The sequence below is a fragment of the Physeter macrocephalus genome, chromosome 1 (genome assembly GCF_002837175.3).
Source record: "Physeter macrocephalus isolate SW-GA chromosome 1, ASM283717v5, whole genome shotgun sequence".
Taxonomy (NCBI): Eukaryota; Metazoa; Chordata; class Mammalia; order Artiodactyla; family Physeteridae; genus Physeter; species Physeter macrocephalus.
In genome coordinates this window covers 89,772,591-89,795,253 of record NC_041214.2, presented here as the reverse complement: position 1 = coordinate 89,795,253, position 22,663 = coordinate 89,772,591, and the positions used below count along the sequence as shown (strand labels likewise).

Below are 22,663 nucleotides of genomic sequence, written 5' to 3'. Positions count from 1 at the left end.
ATTGCCTTCTCCTGTGTGCACCTGACGTGGGCCTCTGCCTCCCTCTTATAAGGATACATGTGATTGCATTTAGGGTCCACCCAGATAATCCAGGATAATCTCCTCATCTCAAGAGTCTTAACTTCATATCTGCAAAGGCCTTGGCAAATGAGGAAACATTCCCAGGTAACAGAGATTGGGTTGTGGATATATTTGGGGGAGCCATTTTTCAGCCAGCCACAGAAGGCTTTACTGATTCAGCTTTTTGCTCTTTTGAATTCTGTATAACAAGCTAAAAAAGTATCCCCTCTGAAAAAGATGGTCCTGGGTTTGAAAACCATATACAGCAGAAGATCCAAGTATCCAAGATGAGAACTTTCCCAACATGATTAACTTTATGGAAAAGAGTAAGAGAAGAAGGGGTATGAGAGAGAATTCCAACATTTGACTGGGTGTTGGGGGTACTGAAATGGCAGACGCTAAACACTCGAACCTCTACTTAGGTCCAAATATCTTGTATTTAAACAAAACTATATTTTATAAATAGTAATAGTAATCGTAAAGCAGTAACGGAGTCTTAGCCTGGGCTCCCCAGAAAGCAGAAGTTTATGTGCTATTGCTTTACTGGGGGGTACATCCAGGGAAGGAGTGAGAGAAAAGAGTGGAACAGGTGAGGAGGCATGACATTGGATTAGTGACCCTTTAGTATCATGTGCAACGGAACACTTAGTCTCAGAGGACCCTTCTGAGAGGTGATAGGAATACCCGTGTCTCATGACCCCCTTGCAGAGGGAGGAAGGGATGAGAATCATCCACTGGTTCCTGTTTCCCATAGTCAAAGGCTAGCCTTGAGGGGCATTAACACGCCCCACCCCCCGCCACCCCGCACTTGTGATTTGAACTTGTGTGAGTACCTAGCGAGTTCTGCTGCAAGCAGCTACCCTGTGGACAGGAGGCACTGTTGGGTTTGTGTGCGTTAAATTGACTGGAGCCCGGCAGAACTGGTTGCTGTGATGGTGGCTGAGATGCACCAGCCTCAGTTCCAGAATCAGGTAGGGCAGAGAGGATCTGAGGTGGCATATAAGAGGTATCGTGTACTGTCCGTGTATGCCGGAGGTCAGCAGTAAGTTCAGGTTGTCAGAGAAGTGAGACAGATGACACCGGATCATTCAGAGAGAGTTCGGTTATCTAAAGAATGCTAAAAACGGGCTTCCCTGGTGGCGCAGTGGTTGAGAATCCGCCTGCTGATGCAGGGGACACAGGTTCGTGCCCTGGTCCGGGAGGATACCACATGCCGCGGAGCGGCTGGGCCCGTGAGCCATGGCCGCTGAGCCTGCGCGTCCGGAACCTGTGCTCTGCAACGGGAGAGGCCACAACAGTGAGAGGCCCGTGTACCGCAAAAAAAAAAAAAAAAAAAAAGAATGCTAAAAACGCCAGCACAGTCAGGATATTTGGCAGTGAGACTAGCAACATTTTCTTAAAAAGACAAAGGGAGGGATCCCTAGACTAAAGGTCTAACCAAGGAGTGCACAGTTGTAGGGGAAAACGTCGGAAGGAGTGAGGGTCACATTAGATCTTCTGGGACCTCGAATGTCTCCTTTCAGGCCACACTGTTTACGAATTTATCCGTCTAATGATCCATCCATCCACCAGGCCATCTAACCATCTACCCACTCACCCATTGATCCATCCATTCACTCAGCCATCCACCCACCCTCTGACCAGCCGTCGGTCTACCGGTCCACGCACCCATCCATGCCTGGGGCAATTGTACACGTGCCTCAGACCACCTCACCTGAGCCGAGTACACCTCACCAATCTCAGAGCTTTGTAACGTAAAAATACGGTCGCAGACCATTCAGACAGAAATGAACTAACTCCTCAGTCACCACCCTCAAAATTGCAAGGTGAGTACCGCCCAGTTCTAGAGCATTCTTGAACTCAGGACTAGGAACCAGAACAGGGGTCATTTTCTCAGTTGTCTCTGGGAGTCATGCTAACAAGTCCTCTGACCTACACAATAGGGTGCATCCTGCACAAACGATTATAAGTCAGTGTGGAAGTTTGAGGTTCAGGATTTCATCGTCCTACCTTCCATCCAGGTTTCTGATTGAGGAAGTATATTTAAGGATGGGAAACACTGTGCCAGTTTACATATTGATACCGGGACAAGGGTACAAGGGTGGTAGCAGAGAATGCAGCTGAGGTCAGAAGGTTGAAGCAAAGCCTGTAATGTCTAACTCTCTTCCTCTTGAATCTAAGAATCCACTTCTCTCAGACCCTTGGATGAGGAGCTGGAATCAAGAGAGAGAATGACCAGCTGGGATCATCACCCAGTAACACGTGGGCAGAGATCATAAAGTGATCACCTTTCAGCTCCAGGCTCTACCTGCCAATGAACTGTGGCCCCAGACTTGACCAGTCAGACTGGCCTCCCCCCTCCCATGGGGAGGAGCTAATACTGACTGATCGACTGGTGGTGGGGGCAGAGGCGTTCCCTTTGTCTCTGGTATAGCAGGAGGGAGCTTGGGTGGTAGCTCCATCCTCTCCATGGAGGAGGAAAGTGAGGAGAGCTAAAGGAACCTCAGTAGCAGTGAGAGTAGTGACAGAGGCAGACACAGGGTCTGTGGGTGGACAGAGGAGCTCTAAGCCATTCTGACAGTAGTCAGGGAGGGCTCCCTGGAGGAGGACATATCTGACCTCATTCAAACACTTCATGGGCAGAGAGGAGGGGCAGGACATTCTCAATAGAGAGATCAGCGTGATCAAAGGCGTCTGGGGGCTGGAAGGTAATTGAGGGTTTCAAGAGTGTCCGGGTGGGGCAGTGCAAGGCAGGGGAAGTACTGGAAAGGCAGGCAAGGGTCAGGTGTCTGGAAGGGGCTTGCTACCTCTCTGTGTGTGCTACGGGAATGAGGAGGTAAAGCTGAAGAATGATCATAAAAATCCATCCTCAGCCTTGTCTAGGGCTTTACTAGAAGACCCTTATAAGAATTCAGTGAGCGTGATCCAGGCTCAGAAGCAATCCAGCTTTGATCTGCTCTTTCGCTGACATTGTGTTGCTGTTCCTGCTCTCCTTACTGGGGAGGGGAGAGAGGGCCAGTGGGGGGTGTCCCTCCTGAGGTCAGAGCACGTGGGAGGAGGGGAGGAGGAACTTTGCAGGGGCAGGGACTGGTCATTGGAGGTTCCCAGAGGCCCCCACACACACTCCCTGTATGCTGGGTACCAGCTGTCCCAGTGCTTGGTGGGTGTGGGTTGCTGGGTGGGAGGAGTGGGGTGGAGATACGAGCAAAACAATTAGAACACAGCAGTCCTGATGTACTACTTTCCTATTGCTGCTGTAACAAATTGCCACAAATTTAGTAGCTTAAAACAACACAGAAGTACTCTCCTACAGCTCTGGAGGTCGGAAGTCCAAAATGGGTCTCACGGGGCTGAAATCAAGGCATCAGCAGAGCTGGGTTCTTTCTGCTGGGTCTAGGGGAGAATCTCTTTCCTAGCTTTTTCCAGCATCTAGAGGCTGCCTGCATTCCTTGGTGGTTGCCCCCTTCCATCTTCAAAGCCAGCAGTCCACAGTCCCATTGTCTCCCTCCTCTGCTTCTGTCTTCACATCTTCTCTAACTCTCCTGCCTCCCTCTTCTGCTTTTAAGGACCCATGTGATTAGATGGGCACTCCTGAATAATCTAGCATAATCTCCCCATCTCAAGAGCCTTAATTTAATCACATCTGCAGAGTTCCTTTGGCCATATAAGTAATTATTACATAGGATCTGGGGATTGGCGCCACCATTTACTAGCTCTGTGACCTTGGGTAGGCTTCTTAACCTCTTTGTGCCTTGATTTCCTTCTCTGTAAAATGGGAATTACAATTCCTGCCTGCCTCCAAGTGAATTTGTGAGTACTTAGTAAAGTGAGACTCACATTTTTTTGGAGGAAGTCAGGGTGGAGGCGGTGTCATAAGTGTTCTCCCACCACCCCTACTAATTCCATGTCACTTAATGTGGGCAACACAGAAAGAAAAAAAATCAGTGGGAACTGCAGTGGTTCTTGGCATCTGCTAGCCTGAAGTTTCACAGCAGGGTGGAGTTCTCCTGCTTCAGCAGGCCACGCTATTATCTTGTCAGTGGCAGACAAGGTGGGACCTCTTCTCCAGCCACCAGCAGGGACTCAGCGGCACGCGTAGTCAGGGTGCGGGGAGCTGGCAGTTGCCACTTGCTGACCACCGTTTCAGCTCTGCCTTCCCCTCCACTCCCTTGGCTAATCAGACCCATCTGGCCACGTCCCTATACCACTGATCTCAGCCTTCTCCATTCCCTTCCCAGAACCTTGGGGAATTTTCTTAAACATCAGAAAACCTATCCCACTCTCCCGTTCTTTTGAACCAAGGCTTACTCGAGAGCACATAAGCTGCTTTTTGCTATGTCTTATCCTCTCCATGTCTACATGCATGCCCTGGAGGAGAGGACCAGAAGTGGCGGTTGCATGGTCTGTGTTAGTCCATACTGTTTGCACTTCTCTGCAGACAGGGAAATGCAGAAGTCTGTACTCGCCACGAACTGCTCAGCATGCCTGCATCTGGGAGGTGTTCCTGGGCTCCTTTGAAGGGGCTCACAAAGGAAAATAGATGCCAGTTTGTTAGTTTGAGGAAGGAAGTAGAGGTGTAAGCCCCTGACTCTTGACAAGGTACTCTTCTTGGAGGGGAAGTTCACATTCAAGTAAAGGGTGAAGCAGACGGCAAGAAAGGCTCTCCAGCATCAGGGGGTCCGCAGTTGGCTGTGCTCCTGGGCGTGCAGCCCATCTCGCAGCACCAAGGCTGGTGCCCTTACCTGTTCCCTAGGCTGCTGGGCTAGGTGAGTGGACGGCAGATAGTGGTTGACTACTCACTACCATTCATTGAGGTGAGGGTGGCCACAGCCTCCTTCTGAAAGAGGCAGAGCGGTTCTCTAAATGGGAGTCTCTAAAATAATGGAGAGCCTGTTTTTTTTCCTCCCTTTTTAAATTGTGTTTCTTTTTTTCCAAGTTTTACTCCAGAAAAAAAAAAGGAAAAACCAGAAAAAAGGGGAAAATTGTGTTTCTTTGAAAACACACACGTGTGTGTGTGTGCATGTGCACTTTCCTGACTGTTTGTGTTTGTTAGAGATGCCTCTCTATAAAAAGAAGCTGGACTTACTACATGTGAAGACTGGCTTAAATTATGGGCCATGTGGTCTACATCAGATTCACTTTGGGCAGCCCTGAGGGTGAGTAGCATTTCAAAGGATTAGCAGTCATCCCCCAGCAGCCAGCAAGAGGGCTCGATGAATGCTGATCTGTGCAATGTGACATAGACCATATGTGTTAAGAGGCTGAGGTTCAAATATGAACCCCAAGCTGAAAGTCACAAGAACAGACACTGACAACAGCAGTGTCAATTTTTAAGTGAACTGCTTGGCAGATGGGCAACTCTGTGTAACTCTGTGTGTCTGTATTGGTCAGAGTGGGCTTGCTGCTGCAACAAACAGCCCTCAAATCTCAGTGACTTGACACTTCGTAAATTTATTTCTGGCTTCTGTTCCAGTCTGATACAAGTCAGAAGGGGGAGGGGAGCTCTGCCCCACACTGTCATTCAGGGACCACTGTCATTCTGTTTTGTAGTTGAACATCTTCTAGGCCCTCGGAATCTTCCCCTGAATTCTCAGCACCCCATTGGCAGGTGAGAGAAGAAAGGGAGGATGCTGTGGCAGTTTCAGGGGCTAAAAGGGCTCATATCACTTCCTTCCACTTTCTATTAAGAGGCTGGCTGGGAAACGTGGGCCAGCTCTGTGCTCGGGGAGATGAGGAACCAGGTTTGGTGGGCATCTGGCCAGTCTGTGCCACTGTGCTCAGGATGAGAACAGCTGGATTGGGTTCTTCACTGATGGCAGTTGAGTGAGTCTCCTGATCTGCCCTGAGTAGGTTTGCCCCTTCAGAGCTCTGTCTTTTGTGAGAATTTACACATTTGATCCAATGATTCTGCCATTCCTTCAATCATGCTTGGAATTCCATTTTCAATATTCTCTTCTGAGCCTTTGAATAGTCTCATGAATGACAAGTTTTTGTCCTTTCAGGGTTCATTTGATTTCTGGAAGCATCAAAAATCATTTGGAACCAAATCTGGGGATGAGGGGACTGATCAAGCTAAATCATCTCTTTGGGTCAAAAATGAGGTGTGACCATAAAGCAAACTGACTCTTGAAGCAATTTCTAAAGATGAGATGCCAACACAACACGTTTTAAGGACTGACAGTGTCACTGGAATAGTTTTATAAGGCCTCTCAAGGTGCTGATTTGAAGGAACAACATTTATTTAGATAAACTGTACGTGTGTGTGTGTGTGTAGTGAGTGACTCTGTAGCTTTTGTTCTGCTCATCTTTTATTAATGATCTGTGTTGGTCTTTTTCTGCCCAATCAGATTGAAAGACCTTCAGTAGTAGAGGTGTATCTTCAGTTATAAATCATCCCAATTCATGGCTTTAAGTATTTTTTATGTGCCCTGTCAACCCATCCAACTCATCACGGATTCATTCAGTCACTCACTTAGCAAGTATTTATTGAATGTCTATGTGTGCAAGGCCACGTGTTTTGTTTTGTTTTGTTTTTTGATTCAGAAACTGTGAAAACAGATGACAGCAATTGCTCCCCCAGTAGCCTGCAGCTCAGTTTTTAGGAGTATTCTAGGATTAAGAAGCAGGAAATGGGCACAGACTTCTTGGCTGGCTAGGAGGAAAGGAAATGGGACTTGGAATAGACTGCACTCGGATGGTTCAACCAAAATGTTCTGAGAAGAGTAGTTATTCACATTTTCTTACAGACGAAGGACAATGCATCACCTCTTCTCTGGGTGATGGTAAAAAATTCCTGGGTAAATACAGTGCCCTGGAAAATCTTCACGTCTGTTTTAGAATTAGTCATGTTACCCCAAGACGTCCAACCTGAGTTTCTCTTTTCCTCATGAGCGGTAGGAGGAAGTATAATAGGTAGGGGTGGACCCTGTTCTCTGGCTGCAGTTCTAGGGACAAAGCTGGGGATCCCATTGTTTCATCAGGCAGCTGCGTTCAGAGATGACAAAGTCTTATTTCTGCAAGCGTGGTTCTCAGCTCACTGGTATAAAAAATGACCTGGGGGCTTCCCTGGTGGCACAGTGGTTGGGAGTCCGCCTGCCGATGCAGGGGACGCGGGTTCGTGCCCCGGTCTGGGGGGATCCCACATGCCGCGGAGCGGCTGGGCCCGTGAGCCATGGCCGCTGGGCTTGCACGTCCGGAGCCTGTGCTCCGCGATGGGAGGGGCCACAGCAGTGAGAGGCCCGCGTACCGCAAAAAAAAAAAAAAAAATGACCTGGGATGCTTGCTAAAATGCATTTTTCCGGGCCCTTCTCAGACTTACTAAACCAGAATTTCTTGGGTGAGGCCTAGGACATACTTTGTTTACTATTAATTTTTATTGGAGTATAGTTGCTTTACAACTAGGACATACATTTTAAAGTAACCCCTCCCCCAGGTGACTTTCTAAAGTTTGAGAAGCACAGGTGGAAAGGCTTTGAGCTGACCTGAGTCTGCGGCCTCTTGTCTCCATGAGCTCCAGGCTGTGTGATAGACAGCAGTGGTCCCAGACCAGAGCTCCGTATGCTATGTGCTAGCGAGGCATGCTGGTCCATGCTGGGGCCAGATAAACCAAACTGCGGGCGGCACGTCCATGGGCCACACACTTAGCCAGAGACAAAGCACTGCAGAACCTCGTTCCACTAAGAACAGTGGAGTTGGGCTACATGACCTTGGTGTGCCTGTGTGTGCACAGGTGTGTGTGTTTGCAGCTGTGGGTCTGTTTGTAGCCCTGGCCATACAAATTTTGTTCTCTCTGCCACCAGGTGGTACAGCCCCTCTCCTTACCTCTCAGCCCAGCCCCCAAATCCTTCCTTCCTTCCTTCCAGTCCCACCTGCAGCTGGCGTCCTGCAATTCATGGTCAATCTTTATAAATAAAAAAATCTTCACTGAGCCAGGTGTTATGCTAGATACCCATATTCATTGTTTCATTTGATCCTCAGAACAACTTAGTGAGGTAGGACTGTTATTTCCTCCATTTTACAGATGAAGAAACTGAGGCTCAGGAAAGTTAAGTTATTAGCTAGTAAGTGGTAATACTGGATTTGAACTCTCATCATTCACTGTTCACGGTCCTGTGGACGCCAGCCCAGACCCTAAGTCCCCAATGGCTCCTCCTTCACCTCTAGAGTAGGTGTTGGCAAACGCTAGACCCGTGGGCCAAATCAAGCCCAGAGCCTGCTATTTTTTAAATTGAGGTGAAATTCATATAAAATAAAATTAACCCTTATAACCACTGCCTGTTTTTAAAAATGAAGTCTTATTGGCACACAGCCAGGGCCATTCATTCACGCATTGTCTATGGCTGCCTTAGACAGTCTGTGGCAGAGTTGAGTAGCTGTGACAGAGGCCACATGGTGCACAAAACCTAAAATATTGACTATCTGGCACCTTATGGAAAAAGTTTCCTGGCACCTGCTTTAGAGGGTTTGATCTGGATCTAGGCCCTTGGGAGGGAGCTTCCTCACTATCTCCATCTCTATCTCCATTACGGAATGCCTCTCCTTCCTGAAGATAAACTCTCCTCCTGTGTTGGATGCACCTTGGACCTAGCTCCTCGGCTACCTCTGACTCCTCTTTCTTCCTCCTGTTTCCACCCACACGCAGGTCAGTCCTGGCAAACACACACCTTGTGCCTGATCTTCCGGGTGCCATCCCATTTTTCTTTCTTCCCCTGATAAACGCCTGATGTAGATGATTCATACCTGGACATTCCACTTTCTCTCCTTATATTTTCCCTCCTTACCTCTACAACCCAACTTGTGCCCTTCAGCTAGCCTTTTGCATACATCTCCACATGGATGTCTTGGAGTTACATGAAATTCAAGTAATCTACCTGGCATCCCATCTTTGCTAAGGTCATGTTATCCTGTTATCTTGCTGTCTCAAATCAGTCACTATGAGGCCATCTTTGCCCTTCTCTTTCCTTACATCTGTTCTCTTCCCAAATTCTGTTGCCTTTTGGGCAATATCTCTTGGGTTGCTCTCTTCCTCATTCCCACCGTCAATTCCTCGGCCCAGGCCTTCATCACTTCCTGTTGGGGTCTCTACAGTGACTCCTGACTGTTCTCCCTACCTCGCTTGCTATCTTTTCTAATCTGCTCTCTCTAGCGCAATTTTCAAATACTGAGTGCTCAAGTAGTATCAGGCCCATGGCGCTTCCCTTTGTCCTTCTTTCCAGCCTCTTCTCCCCACACTCCCCATGTTACGCTGGACACAGGGAGTCTTCATGGGACTCGGCACCTGTATAACACGTTTTCTTCCACTTAGACTGTTCTCCTCTGTTCCCTTTGCTTGGCAAACTCCTAAGCATCCTTCAGGAAAGAATTCTAATGTCACCTCCCTAAGAAAGCTTTCTCTAGCAAATCCTCAGTGTTCTTAGAGCACTTGGTTCATACGTATGTAAAACAACTTCCTTTATATTATACTTATTTATGGATCTGTCTCTTCTCCTAATTTGCTGGCTAGTCAAGGGCAGGGACGATACACATCTTCCACATCTCTGTGTACCCAGAGCCTAGCACAGTGCCTGCTGGTATACAGAGGCGCTCAGTAAATGCTTCTTGAGCAACCACTTTGATCATGTCCCTCTACTGCTGAAAGCTTACAGTGAGTATTCCCACTGCACTTAGGTTAAGGCAGTGGTTCTCAACCCTGGCTGTACATAAGATCACCTGGGGAGCTTTTAAAAAATACTGATGCCCCACACCAGAGATTCTAACTAGGTAGGTGGGTTCCAGGCACCAACATTTTGTAAAAATTCCCTTGGCAATTCTAATATGCAGCCAGGGTTGAGAATCACTAGTCTAATGCCTAGTTTTCAAGGCTCTCATTCATTCCTCCATCTCCTTAGGAGTTCCTGCTCAGAACCCCTCTTGAACAAGTGGCTTCCTTCCCAGATCCCTCTCTCTCATTTGGGCCACACTTCCCTCCCCACCCAGATGAGGGCAGAGACCCTGTAGGTTTGCATACCTGGACCCAAAGCACAGGGCTGCCAGTGTTGTGAGAGCTCGCTGCAGGGCGGGAGCTTCGAGCACAGGGTTTGTTTGGGGTGGGCGGGGAGGAAGCACTGGGTGGGAGCTGGTGGCGGTGCCTAGACTGCATCCACACCAGCGTGTGGACGGCCCCCGCTGCCCTGCACCAACAAATGACCCCACGCTGGCAGAGAGCTCAGAGCCTCAGATATGCTCTGCTGGCCAGCAGACATGCAGCCCTGTTTCCTGTTCCACACGTTTGTCTGATTCTCTCCTTATGAGGGGACAGTGCAGGGGATGGGACGGGGCACCGGTTGGTATCTGAAGACAAGTCTAGTCCTGGCCTTCTGTGTGTACTCTGTGGGCACATCCCTCCTCTTGCGGGTTCTGAGTCTATCCCCAGGTCCCTACAGCTCAGTCAGTGAGGCTTTTTTGTGGTTTGTCTAGACCAGGGACCCCCATCTGCTCTGAGCCAAGGCCACTTGGAAGGGACAAAAGATGTCACAGACCACCTGTTCCCAGTCACTCATGTGAAACAAAGACTTTTGGAGACAGGGCATTTTGAGACATTTATTATCTTTTATTTGTTATTTCTTACCTTTGAGACATGTATTTATCTTTTATTGCCCACAGTGGGTCAGGGACTGGGGAGATCTTTTGTCTAAGGCCCCAGGTTCAAATTTGTTGTCTCAAATTTTAAAAACAGGTAAATCAAGAGCCTCATAATGTATCTGTTATTTTTTTCTTTAATACAAGAAATAATAATGTATTTTATTTTTCCATGACACTCTTTCCCTCATATCCATCATCTTACTTGATTGTCATAGTTTCCCAATGGCAGATATTACTGTCCATCTTTGCGGATGAGAAACCTGAGACTCACTGAGGTTAATTGATTGGCTCAAAGTTGTAGAAATAGAGAATAGAGAAGCCAGAACAGGGGCTCATGTGTCCTGCTTCCTACTCCAGAGCCCCTTTCTAAAACATCGCACTTGGCCACCTCCATGTCTTAAAACGATACTAGTTTTCTTCTCTTTTCCTGATTATAAAAGTAACAGATGCCATCAAAAGACGCATACATGAAAGTTAATAGCAGCATTATTTGTAATAGCTGCTCATGGAAACCACTCAGTTGCCCATTAACAAGAGAAGGGAAAACAAATTGTGGGATGGCCCCGCCCCGGGTGCTATGAAGCAAGGAGAATGAAGGGTGTTTATAACTACATGTAATGATGTGAGTGAATCTACCGTCCGAATCTGAGCAATAAGAGCCAGACACAAAAGGGTACATCCTACAGCACTCCACTGATAGAAAATATAAAACCGGGTGTTTTGTATTTTATCAGAAACTACTAGTCTCTGCTGAAAGAAGTCAGGATGGTGGTGACTGTGTGGGAGGATGAGCGGAGGGGACGTGGCATCTCTCCACGTGCGTACTGCCTCCACCCACGCTCTGGTAGCGATGAGCTCTGCGTGGTGCTTACCGCCGCTACACGTGCACTGTCGTCTATGCACATCGTACTTTAATAAAAAGTTGTAAATAGTTACTCATGCTCTTGTAAGAAATGCAGATGACACAGAGAAGGACACATATTCTTCAACCAGTTTTAAGAATAAAGCACAGAGAATGTAAAAGTTTATTCCACAAATCTATTTTTTTAATGTATTTAGTTCTGTGCAACAGTTTGTTGGAGAGAAGAAACAGAAAAGGGTTGAAGGAAAAAAAAGGGGGATGAGCTGATTAGAGGAAAGGCAGGAAAAGAGAGTCTGATGGAGGCGCAGAGGAAGGGACGGGTCGGGAGGCACTCTGATGCAAAGTGAGACGTGAAGAAGAGTGGAGACTGTGATGCCCAGAAACAGCCCAGGGAGGAGACCCCTGCAAGCAGAAAGCTACATAAAGGTCAAAAGAATGGGGGGCCCAATGGGAAAGAGAAGAAAATGGAGGCTCCAGCCTCCCAGGGTGAGGCAGAGAGGACGACCAGAGGGAGTAGGGGGGCGTCGGCACGGAGGTGAAGCCGCGGGCTTGCCCCTGATTGCTAACCTGGGCTGAGTGAGGGCAGCAAGTTATCACTGCTTTTTGAAAGACAGGGACGCTTAGCAGTTGCCTTCCCAGTGACTCCAGATAAGGGCCCAGCACTTGGAAAATCTTGTCAAATACGTGTTGACTGATGGATTGAATGAGATGTTGCCTGCAAACCCAGGCCCCTCTACTCACAGTGGGAACATCACTCTGCATTTTCTCCTCCTTCCTTAGGGCCCTGGCCACTTTGCCCGGTGTCCTGGCATCCCAGGAATTTCCCTGCCTGCTCTGGGGAGGATTTTTCACGCTAGAAGGTTTTGCAAAATCAGACCACTTTATCAGAATCCTGTTGCAATGGAGAATGTTCCTGGCTCCCTGATGTTTACAGTGTGTAACTGATTTTATCGGAGGAATGTTGTTTGGAAAGGAATGGCCTTCTCAGATGAGCAGACAAGAAACGGAAGGTCATTTGAGGACCCACCCCAAGCTGTTGAAGTTGGAACTCAGGGTTGCCATACATGATGCTTGGGAGCTTGGCCAAGCTGTGAGCAAGCCTTCCTCCCTGAAGGAGGTCCCAGCCTGTTTGCAGCGGGCTTGCCTTGCTGTGATTACATTCTCACCTTGGCCCTCCAAAGCAAAGGCCTCTGGAACCCTGCACCAGAGGGTGGAGAAGCAGCAAGAGGTCCCTAGGCTTGGGGTCCAGCAAGCAGCCCAGCTTGGCCTGGACAAAACAAAACCATTCGTGACATACCAGAAAGGGACAGTAAGGCTTCTCCCGAGAGGTCAGAAATAGGGAGATGGGTTTATTCCTTCAGTTCTTTTGTCAAAATCCCAAGGCGCTCTGCTTCCTGGAACTCTGAACAAAACAGTGCAGGTGTGGCAAGTGTTCCCTGGGGGGCCGTCTCTCTTCTGTTATAACCCTGATGCTGTCAGGGCTGGCTCAGCAGCTTCTGTCTGCAGGGGCTCTTGATGTATCATTGGGCACAGGAAAGGTTGGCGTGGGATGCAGAGACGAGACTGAGATGGGAAGAGAGGCGGGGTCAAGAGAGGGCAGAAGTCTTTGTACCTGGTAGGAGGGAATCTATCCTGAAATGGGAGAGAGCCGATATGCCCCGGCTCAGGCCAAGGATGCTGGGCACCGGTCAGCAGAGAGGAGCACACTGGAAAGAGCTGGAGCTGCTGGACACTGTCCACCAATCTCTGGGAGCCCTGAACAGGGTGGGTGTGCTAGCACATTGGTTTCACTCTCTACAGCTTTCTAAACTTCTTCATTCAGAAGAATGAAGAATGAATGAATGAATGAAGAATGAAGAATATAGGGTAGAATTTTGTCCCCAGAAAGATACGTTCAACCCCTAACCTCTGGTGCCTGTGAATGTGACTTTATTTGAAAAGATCTTTGTAGATGTAATCAAGTTAAAATGAGATCAGACTGAATTAAGCTGGGCTCTAAATCCAATGACTGTATCCTTATAAGAAGGCCAGGTGAAGACACAGACACACACGGAAGGAAGAAGGCCACATGGCAACGGAGGCAGAGACCGGAGTGGTATGTCTGCAAGCCAAGGAACACCGAGGATTGCTGGCAGCCACCAGGACTTAGGAAAAGGCAAGGGAGAATTCTCTCTCTGAACCTTCAGAGGGAGCATGGCCCTGCTGACCCCTTGACTTTGGACTTGCGGTCTCCAGATCTGTGAGAGGATAAACTCCTGTTGTTTTAAGTCACCAAGTTTGTAGGTACTTTGTTTACAGTAGGCCTAGGAAATGAATATATTCATGTTCCTCCAAATTTCAAATCCTGAGGTCCCACCCCTTCAGTCCCCCACTCTTAACAAATAGCTTTGTACTTGCTATCTTACAAAAAAAAAAAAAGTTCAAGTCCTCAGGCAGAAATCCAGATCCCCTCACCCTGCTCCTCTTTCCCTCCTCCCAGGGCCCGTCCCTCCACCTGTGCTAGGGAGCCCATCTTCTCCTGCCTCTCAGAAGCCCTTTCCTGTCAGTCATCTTTTCTCTTTCTTAGACCTTTGATTTTTCTCTCTCCCAAGTAGACCCTTTCTATGTTCAAATTCTCCCACTAAAAGCGAGAAGAACTCCCTTACTCCTAATTCCCCTGTAGTTCCTGTCCTAACGCACTCTTCCTCTTCAAAGCCAAGCTCTCTTGAAGTTATCTTGACCAGCTTGGTTTCTTCACTTCCCATTCTTCCCAGCTCGCTCCATTGTCCCTTCTGCTCCACTGACACCTTTCTTAGTATGGTCACCAGTGACTTCCATGGGGCTAAAACCAGTGGATTTTCGGGTCTTCACCTTGCTGGACCTTTTGGCTGCATGACACGCTGTTAACCACCATCTCCCTCCCTTTGTTCCAGTGATGCAACTTTCTCCTGGACTTCCTCCCACATCTCCATGGCACCTGCCCAGCCCCCCTTCTGGCAGAGTCCCCCCTCCCCAGCCATTTCATGGTGTGTCCTCAGGGCTCATTCTTAGGCTCTCTTCCACTGCCTACAGTCCCCTCTAGATGATCTCATTCCCAGTTACGCAGATCTAGACCTCAAACTTGGACCCCTCCTCTCAGCTCCAAGTCTGCAGATCGAAACGCACACTTGACATGGCCACGTGGACAGCTCAAAGACGTCCCAAGTCCAAGACAAAGTTAATGATCTTGACCTCAAAGACCTAATTCTCATTCAGTGTTCCCGCTTCCTTGTGAATGGTACCACCATCCATCCAATCATGAAGGCCAGAAGCTCAGGAAAACTTTGACCTCTTTTCCTCACCCTCCATATCTGTGTGCATATCTTGTGGATTTTACCTCGCACAGTCTCAAGTCCATACTCTTCTCTGAACTCATTTCTATCATCCTCATCCAAGAATTATCATTTCTTAAGTGGACTCCAAGAGCTCAGGCATCAGTGCTTGTTTCTTTCTAAATCATTCCCCTTATCATAGCCAGAATGGTGATTTCCATTCCCGCCTCACTAAGCTAAAACCTTGAAATGACTTCTCTAAATTCTTAAGATAAAGCAAAAATCTTAAAAATGGGCTGTTAGGGTCTCCCTGATCTGGTCACTCTGAAGGTCTCCGGCCTCACTTCCCTCCACACACTTCCTCGCTCTTTGTGCTCCAGCCTCTCTGTTGGCTTGCTTTAGTCCTTTCCATTTATCCCAATCCTTCCTGCCTCAGGGTCTTTGCACATACGCTCCCCACTCTCCTTTGCCTGATTAACAGCCTACATGTTAATGGCCTACAGAGCTTTCAGATAGTAGCTCAATCTCATGTTTACAGGGAAACCCAACCCTCTCTCCCTCCTTCAGGGCACTTTCTAAAGTGACAAGTTTACATTTACATTCTTTGATAACTATCTGTCTCCTCCAAACCTTTAAGCTCTGTGAGGTCTGAGACTCACCCAACACCCAGCACAGTGCCAGGCACAGAGTAGTGACTTAGTAAATATTTGTTGAATGACTAAATAAAAGAAAGAAGGCGCTATGTTGGGTTCTGGAGATACAAAGAAGAACAAGGCCCAGGACTTCCCAGAAAGCAGCTCATCGATGAAGGGTGGGAAGGGACAAGCAGATGAGAGGATGAGTAAACAGACCCAGCGTGTAAAAATGTGATGAGCACATAGCAGAGGAGCAGGCCAGAGGAGACAGTGATGGCCGGTCCCAGTGTCCCACCTCCAGATGAAGCTCAATCGAGGAGGAGTCTGTTGACTGGTTTCTCAGCCCTCAGGGACCCTAGTCCCATGATGTTATTGACATGCAGTCACCACTGTGTCCACCGCCACAAACCCTGCAGGGGCACTGTCCTCAGGAACGGGCACACTTTGGGCCTGTTCCAAAGGCAGCGTTATTAAAGGCTCTGGTTACAATAAGAGCATAATGTGCAGCATCTGAGTCCGATGGGCTCCTGGATGACTTCCAGACAGTGATTTCATCATATCCTCAGATCAGCCCCGGGAGGCAGCAAAGGGTAATGATTTTTCTCCCCACTGTACAGTTGGGGAGACTGAGGTCAGTAGAGATCACTTTTCTTGGCCAAGGAGTGAGAACAGCTCAGGAAGAGAACTTGGAGAGAACCCAAGGCCCTCTCTACGGGGTCCGCCCCCCAGACCAACCGGCAGAGGAGGACACCCCAGACTGAGCATACATTGTAGCAGGAGCCTGCAGGCTTGTTTACTTTGGTGCAGAAGGATATTTCATCACCTCTTGGAACCACAGAATGTTAAAACAGATGGGCCCTAAGAGATCATCTGATTTGACACCCTTGTTTAATGAGGGAGGAAACTGAGGCCAGAGATATGAATCTCCTTCCCCTCCCTTTCCTTTCCCTGCCCAACTGATGCTGAGCAGTAGGGCAGAGACTGCTAGCTGTTTACCCCAATCTCTTCTCCTCTTCTAGCCTATATGGCTAGACTATATTTCCCAGACTCCTTTGCGGTTTGGTGAGGCATATGACCATCCATGTTCTCTCTAGTGAGATATAAGAGAAAGTGAAGCCTGGCCCATCAAAACCTCCCATCCGCACATCTCCGTATTCTTTTTCACCTCTGGCTGATTGGGATATCAATTCCAAGGGCAACTTTGGAAGCTATGCATTAGAGAATGGCAGAGCTGCCACAATGCCGAAGCCCTGAAAGGCTGTATGAGAGAAAGCCACCCCCTGACCTGAACATCAGTGCCTAAGGCTGTTAAGTGAACAGGGAGAATAAAATATCTACCACATAAAGTTGCTGCATTTGGGGAGCCTATCTGTTACTGCAGGGGCTTTCCTGTCTCATACAAGTAGAGACAGGAAGGCCCCTGCAAAAGCTCTGACTGCATACAGCATTGGGTAATGGAAATAGAGGCTCACTGATGATTTCACTGTCAACCACTTTGGAGAAAGGCTAGGGACCTGGCTCCTCACTCACTCAATCCAGGAATTTGGTCTGAGCTGGCTTCCTACCTGTTTAATTCTAGATCAGTAGACTCCCAGGGCTGGAATGGACCTGGGAATGTCATCTGATTTATTCCCTTGGCTCCCGACAGGGCCTCTTCTAAGCCATCTGAGATGACCAAAAATCTTGTCTGGATTTTTATATCCCTGGGAAGGAAACACTCCAAATTCCTTAGACACTTGTTTTATACTTCCTTGCTACTGTGTCAGAAGGTTCTTTACTGAACCCTAAAACAGCAGAGCTGGAGCATTCCTTAGCAATCATCTAGGACAATCTTTGTTTTACAGATGAGGACACTGAGGCCTAGATCACACAAATAGGGGTAAAGTCAGGACAGGAAGCAAGGGCCCTAAGATCAATTTGACTACTCTTTCCAAGGTTCTATCTGTCTCTAACTCTCTCTTGCTGTTTTCTCATGTTCTGCCTGGGAGGAGATGAAAATATGCTGGGGTCCATCTTCACTGTGATCAATCTTTCCAGGTTCTCCTGTGTTTCTCCCCTCACCCCCCTCCTCACCTACCCAGCTAACCCGAAATGGGTCCTTCTCTTAGGAGGCAGAGAAGATCAGAGAGGTGAATCTATGCCTAAAGGGGAGGCACGTGTGACAGGTGCATGTTTGCTCCTTGGGCCTTGGTAGTGAAGACATCTCTGAATCCACACCAGAAGACTGTAAGGGTCATTAAATCCTTAAATGTTACTGGTTGCCCAGGAGGGCAAACTGGGCTTTGTGAAATGTTGTCTGAGGAAGGAAGGGAGCAGCAGTGACCAGAACCTCTGAACAGTTTCTTGGCTTATTGGGGTTTGTCTGGCTGCCTCTGGGCAGCTGGGGGCAGTCCTGCCTTGTTAATATGAGAGCAGGATCCCAAGAAGTTGAACTGGGGCCCTGAGCGCAAACTGAGTTTCTTACAGGGGTGTTATTGTATGGTACTTTCTTGGAAAGACCTGGAAATTCCACGTGAGAGCACTGGAAAGTTGGGTTTGTTTTGTGGTTCTTTCAAAACAAAACAAAATAAAACCAAATCGTTACTCCTCACTCCACAATTTAAGGTGAGCTTGTACATAGAGAGCATCCTTCATGTTTTCTGCCAAGTGAGTCACTTGGACTGAATCACCAGAGAGTGGGCCTGGGTCCATCTGCAGCTGCCCTGGACACCACAATGTGCTCATTAACCTGAAGGGGAAGTCATGGGGCTCAGAGACAGCAACTGAGCGGAGCAGAGAAATGGGGTGGAGACAGGCCTGAAAGGGAAGTCCACACTCATAGTTTCCCGAGCATCTGGTGGTCAGACAGTCCCCAGTGGAACTGACGAGATCCCCAAGGAGCTCCAGTATTCATTTCAGTTGAGACATTATCTGGATTATTGCAAATTCATAATTGTGGGACCAGAATTAATGATGCCACATGGTCATTCACAGATAAATCCCTTAATCTTTGGGTCTAGCTTCAGAATCTTGAGCAAGTTATTCTTTCATTTTGAGCCCTTCTTTCTTCACCTAGAAATGCAGAGGCTTACAGTCTAAAAATTTAGACATTTTATCCTTATTTACCAAGAAAGTCTGTTTACACGAAATCTTTGAATCTCTCCTCCGAAAGTGTCCATTTAAAATTCAGGGATCTCTGTGCATCCTTCTGTTTAATTTGCGATCTGCAGCCCTTTTCCGGATATGAGTTTGCCCTAGCCCTGCCTGAATTCAGTTTTCTTTTCCCTGCAGCCTGTTTGGGTGTCCTGGCGGTGACATTTCTGCAGAACTCTGGTGTGAGCCAAAGGCAGTGGTGGGATGGGTTTGCGGATGGCATCCGGGCTTGAGAGGGCGCAGGGAGGGGCATAGGATGACTCCCGAGTTGGCTGCGGGGTAAGGTGTTAGGCTTGGCCACCGCCAGCTCAGCCCCAGCCCTGGGGACTGGAGGAGAGGTGGGGGGAGGGGTGCGGGGGGTGTCAGATTAGTAAGGGTGGGGAGCAGGGCCCCAGGTTCCACTGCTCTCGCATAGCGAAGCGCTTTGAATGATCTAGTTGGTGCTAATTATGTTCCCCAGCACCTGCTTTTCACCCATGGACTGTGCATTTAAGGAGTTGGGAAATTCCGGTTCCAGGTTCGGAAGACTCAGGTTTTCTAAATTTTCTGCACATGGCAGGGCAATACTAATTGGGGGCGGGAAGGGGGGGGCGGCGTGTGGGGGTGGGGAGGGGCAGCGTGTGTGTGTGTGTGTGTGTGTGTGTGTGTGTGTGTGCCCCGCCCCCTTCCTGCCCTCTCCCCGCCCCGGCCCGGCCACGCTCGGCCGGTGATGTCAACCCGAGGAGGAGCCGCCCGCCCCGCGACCCGCCCGGGCTAATCAGCATGTAGCGGCGCCGGGGCCGCCTCCGCCGCGCCCGCCCGGCCCCCGGCCTCCCTCCTCCGGCTCCCCACAACTTTTGAGGCGGGGACCGCGCTCTCAGCCTCACTTCGCTCACTTCCCCGGCCCCGGGCAGCACCCGCCGCTCGCTTCCCTCGCACCCGCGCCCGCCCCGCGCCCGCCCCGCGCGCCGGGCATGTGAGCGCGGGCGGGCGCCGCCACCATGGCCTCGCCGCCGCCTCCGCCCCTGCTGCTGCTGCTGCCGCTGCTGCTGCTGCCGCCGCCGGCAGCCCCCGGGACGCGGGGCCAGCCGCCCTCCCCGGGAGGCGCGGGGCCGGCAGGGTCGCCCGAGCCCGGCCCCGAGCGCGAGCTGCCGCCGCCCCCGGAGCGCCACGGGCCCGCGCCCCCCGGCCACCGCCAGACGACCCCTGCGCCGGGCGCCGCGACGCGGTCGGGCCCCTCGGGCCGGGCCCCCGGAGGCAGGAGCGCGGGTGAGTGAGAGCCGGGGACTGGCGCCGCGCGAGCCTCGGGCTGGGGGCGTGGGCGCGCCCGGGGCCGCATCCCCCGCCCTAGGCCCCGGCGCCGCTCGACCCTGGAGGGGGCTCCGCTTCCCCGGGGCGCGCTGGGACCCAGCGGGGGTGGCCGGGCGGGAGGGCAGCGAGCCGGGAGAGTGGTTTCCTAGACGCTTTCGCGGGTGGCTGGACTTGGGGGTGTGACCATCCTGTTCTCCCCCCATCCCCTTGGAAGAAAACTTATCTCCCATGGTGTACCCTGGACCCCATATACACCTACCTTAAAAGAAATAAATTTTTAAAAAATCCACACCTTCAGAAAGCACCTCTCCCACTTCGGAGGTGATAATGTCCGACGGGTCCATTCTCCAATCCTATTCTTTTACTATAGATACAGAAATAGGCCTCTTCTGGTACAGAGCCTGACTTTCAAATTTAAATAACTGATTTTTTTAAAGGGTTCTAGCCCTGAGGATATTTGTAAAGGACAAAGGATGTAGTTGGAAACCAAACACTCTGCTGGCTCTCTCTAAAGCAGAGAGACTCCAGGAACTGTGTGGAGGTGGGGCTGTAAGGTGAAGCCCTGCAAGGCAGGCGCTGCCACAGGGTTGTCCCCGAGACTTTCCTCCCCTTTCCTTTCCCCGTGAGCTGCCGCTCCATGCACAGCCCCCGCCTGTCCACTCAGAGGGACCTGCCCTCTCTCCTCCGGACCTTTTTATCCAATTCCTTCTTTGGGTCTGCAAGAAATGCTAAGGACCGAGTGGAATTCCAACCGTAATACCATTGTGACCTTGGGGATGGCACCTCTTTTGATCTCAGTCTGTCCATCTGTGAAATGGAAGTAATGATCCCTGCTCTTCCCAGCCTCCTGGTGATGATGTGACAAAATGAAAGTAAAAATAAGTGGAAAGTGCTTTGAACAAAGCCAGCAATGCGGTGGTGTAAGCCACTGCCTTCCTGTGAGTGACACAAGGCATACGTTCTCGCGGGTTATCCGGAGAAGCCAGGTCGCTTGAAACAGTAGGTATTGTCCTGGAGTTTAGGTGAAGGCTGAGAAGATTTCATCTTTCTAATGGATACTTCATTTAAGTCTCTCATATCACACAAACTTTCTGGGATAGGAATTAGCTTGCTTCATTGCACCTAGGGATGCTTCCTCTAATTAAATAAGAAAAAAGCTTAAAAAAAAAAATCGGATCCTCCAGTAAAAACTCAATTCCACATTCAGTAGTAATCCCATCATTGCAAATGCCTTGTCCTCGTGAACTTCTCCATCACTGGCATAAGACTGAGACACTGAGGAACTGTAAGGGAAGAGAGAGGAGAAAGAAGCTTCCAGACCTACGAGAGACGCAGTCACCATGACTGCAACTCTAGCTGACTTACAACATCTATCGTTTTAAGTTCCACAGGAAGGAATCAAAAACATAAAAGACAATATTTCCTGGCTTTCTCACACTACACGAGTAACCAAAAAATACTGTGCAGAAATTTGTGCGTCTTCTAAATGGGAAGTGGAGTGCAGGGGATTGAGGCCATCTCAGGAACTAAAAGCAGTTTCTCTGGCTGGAAGTCAGGCTTTCTTAGCTTTAGGGCCTGATCTTGTTAGTGGAGGGGTGAGAGTGATACTGACTTGCGGGGGGCCTGGCTGGATGAGACTGGTACAGGAGTCTCCCTCCTTCTCTTGTGGCTGAGAATCCCCACACATCATAGAGAACTAGGTGTTACAGGGAGAGAGACAGTGGAGGCGGCTGGCTTAGGGACTCAGCAGCTAAGAGTTGGGGCTGATCTCCCTTGCTGGTCACAGACACCCCCCCCCCCAACACCATATGTGAGCCACACTTCCTCACAGGTGTGGCAGGTAACTGCTAATCTTGGCTTTGCAACCTTCCGGGTTACAAAGATTCATTTGGGTAGGTAAGAGCAATGGAGGTTTCAGGTGCGTGAGGCTCTGGAGGAATGCACTTGAGAGTCCCAGAGAGCAGGTAGGCAGCAGCTGGGGTTGTCCCAAACTTCTCTTACCTAAGAGGATCTCCCCTGGGACCACCACCCCCTCCCCTGCACTGTGCGCAGAGACCACCCAAGGAGTGTCTGCACTTCACCTGAGCTAAGGTGAGATCTCAGGTAGGTTATTAGGAAGGTGAGATGAGAAAAGAGGAAATTGATTACCTATTGAAAACTCCTAGAAGCTACTGATATGGCTTAGGATTCAGGCAGGACCTGTGCTGCTTTTCTGGTGGTGGCCCACATAACGTCACTTAGAGAGAAAAAGAAACAATGAACAAGAAAGTCAGTATCAAGTGATTTCAGTGAGTCCAAGTTTCCTAATAACCTCTGAGATTTTCTCTGGACCCTTTTTGATCGGCCACCGTGTATCACAAGGTACAATCAGTTATTTCCCAAGGCAGCCAAGTCTCAACAGTGCAGGGGCCTCTGGAAGCCCTCTGGTCCACACAGCGTCCCATGTGGTTATCTGCCCTCTCAGCACCCCTGACAGATAGCCACCCAGGCTCTGCACTAATCTTTTAATGTTTGGTGAGGCGCTTGCTGCTGCTGGTTATGAGCTCTGAGTCTTACAAATAAGGTGCTTCGTTTTGTTGGGGAAACTGCCTGTAGCCCCTTGTGTTGCGGAGATGCTGGTGGTCAGTGCTTGGTCCTCATGGCCTGGGCTTCCAAATATAATGTCAACAGCAGGGACCAGAGAATGTCCTTTTCTTCCCTGGGGCCATTTCTAGCCCCTTAAGCTCTTGGCAGAGTTCAAGGTTCTCACTGTTGTTTTTTTTTTTTTTTTTTTT

The 22,663-nt window shown here is 49.4% G+C and overlaps 1 protein-coding gene across 5 annotated transcripts in view; it reads left to right on the top strand.

Annotated features, from left to right (window-relative positions):
* Positions 1 to 22,663, top strand: part of HEG1 (heart development protein with EGF like domains 1) — a 104,972-nt gene that overhangs the window by 1,901 nt on the left and 80,408 nt on the right. For 3 of the 5 annotated variants that reach the window (XM_028492921.1, XM_024124182.2, XM_055084851.1), the window contains exon 1: positions 19,580 to 19,847. The exons of 1 other annotated variant lie outside the window; for it this stretch is intronic. In XM_028492921.1, the coding sequence (XP_028348722.1) occupies positions 19,580 to 19,847 (268 nt within the window). Of the gene's footprint in view, positions 1 to 8,563; positions 8,702 to 19,579; positions 19,848 to 22,663 lie in introns of those variants that run through there. One more of the 5 variants, XM_055084849.1, reaches the window with a different exon arrangement.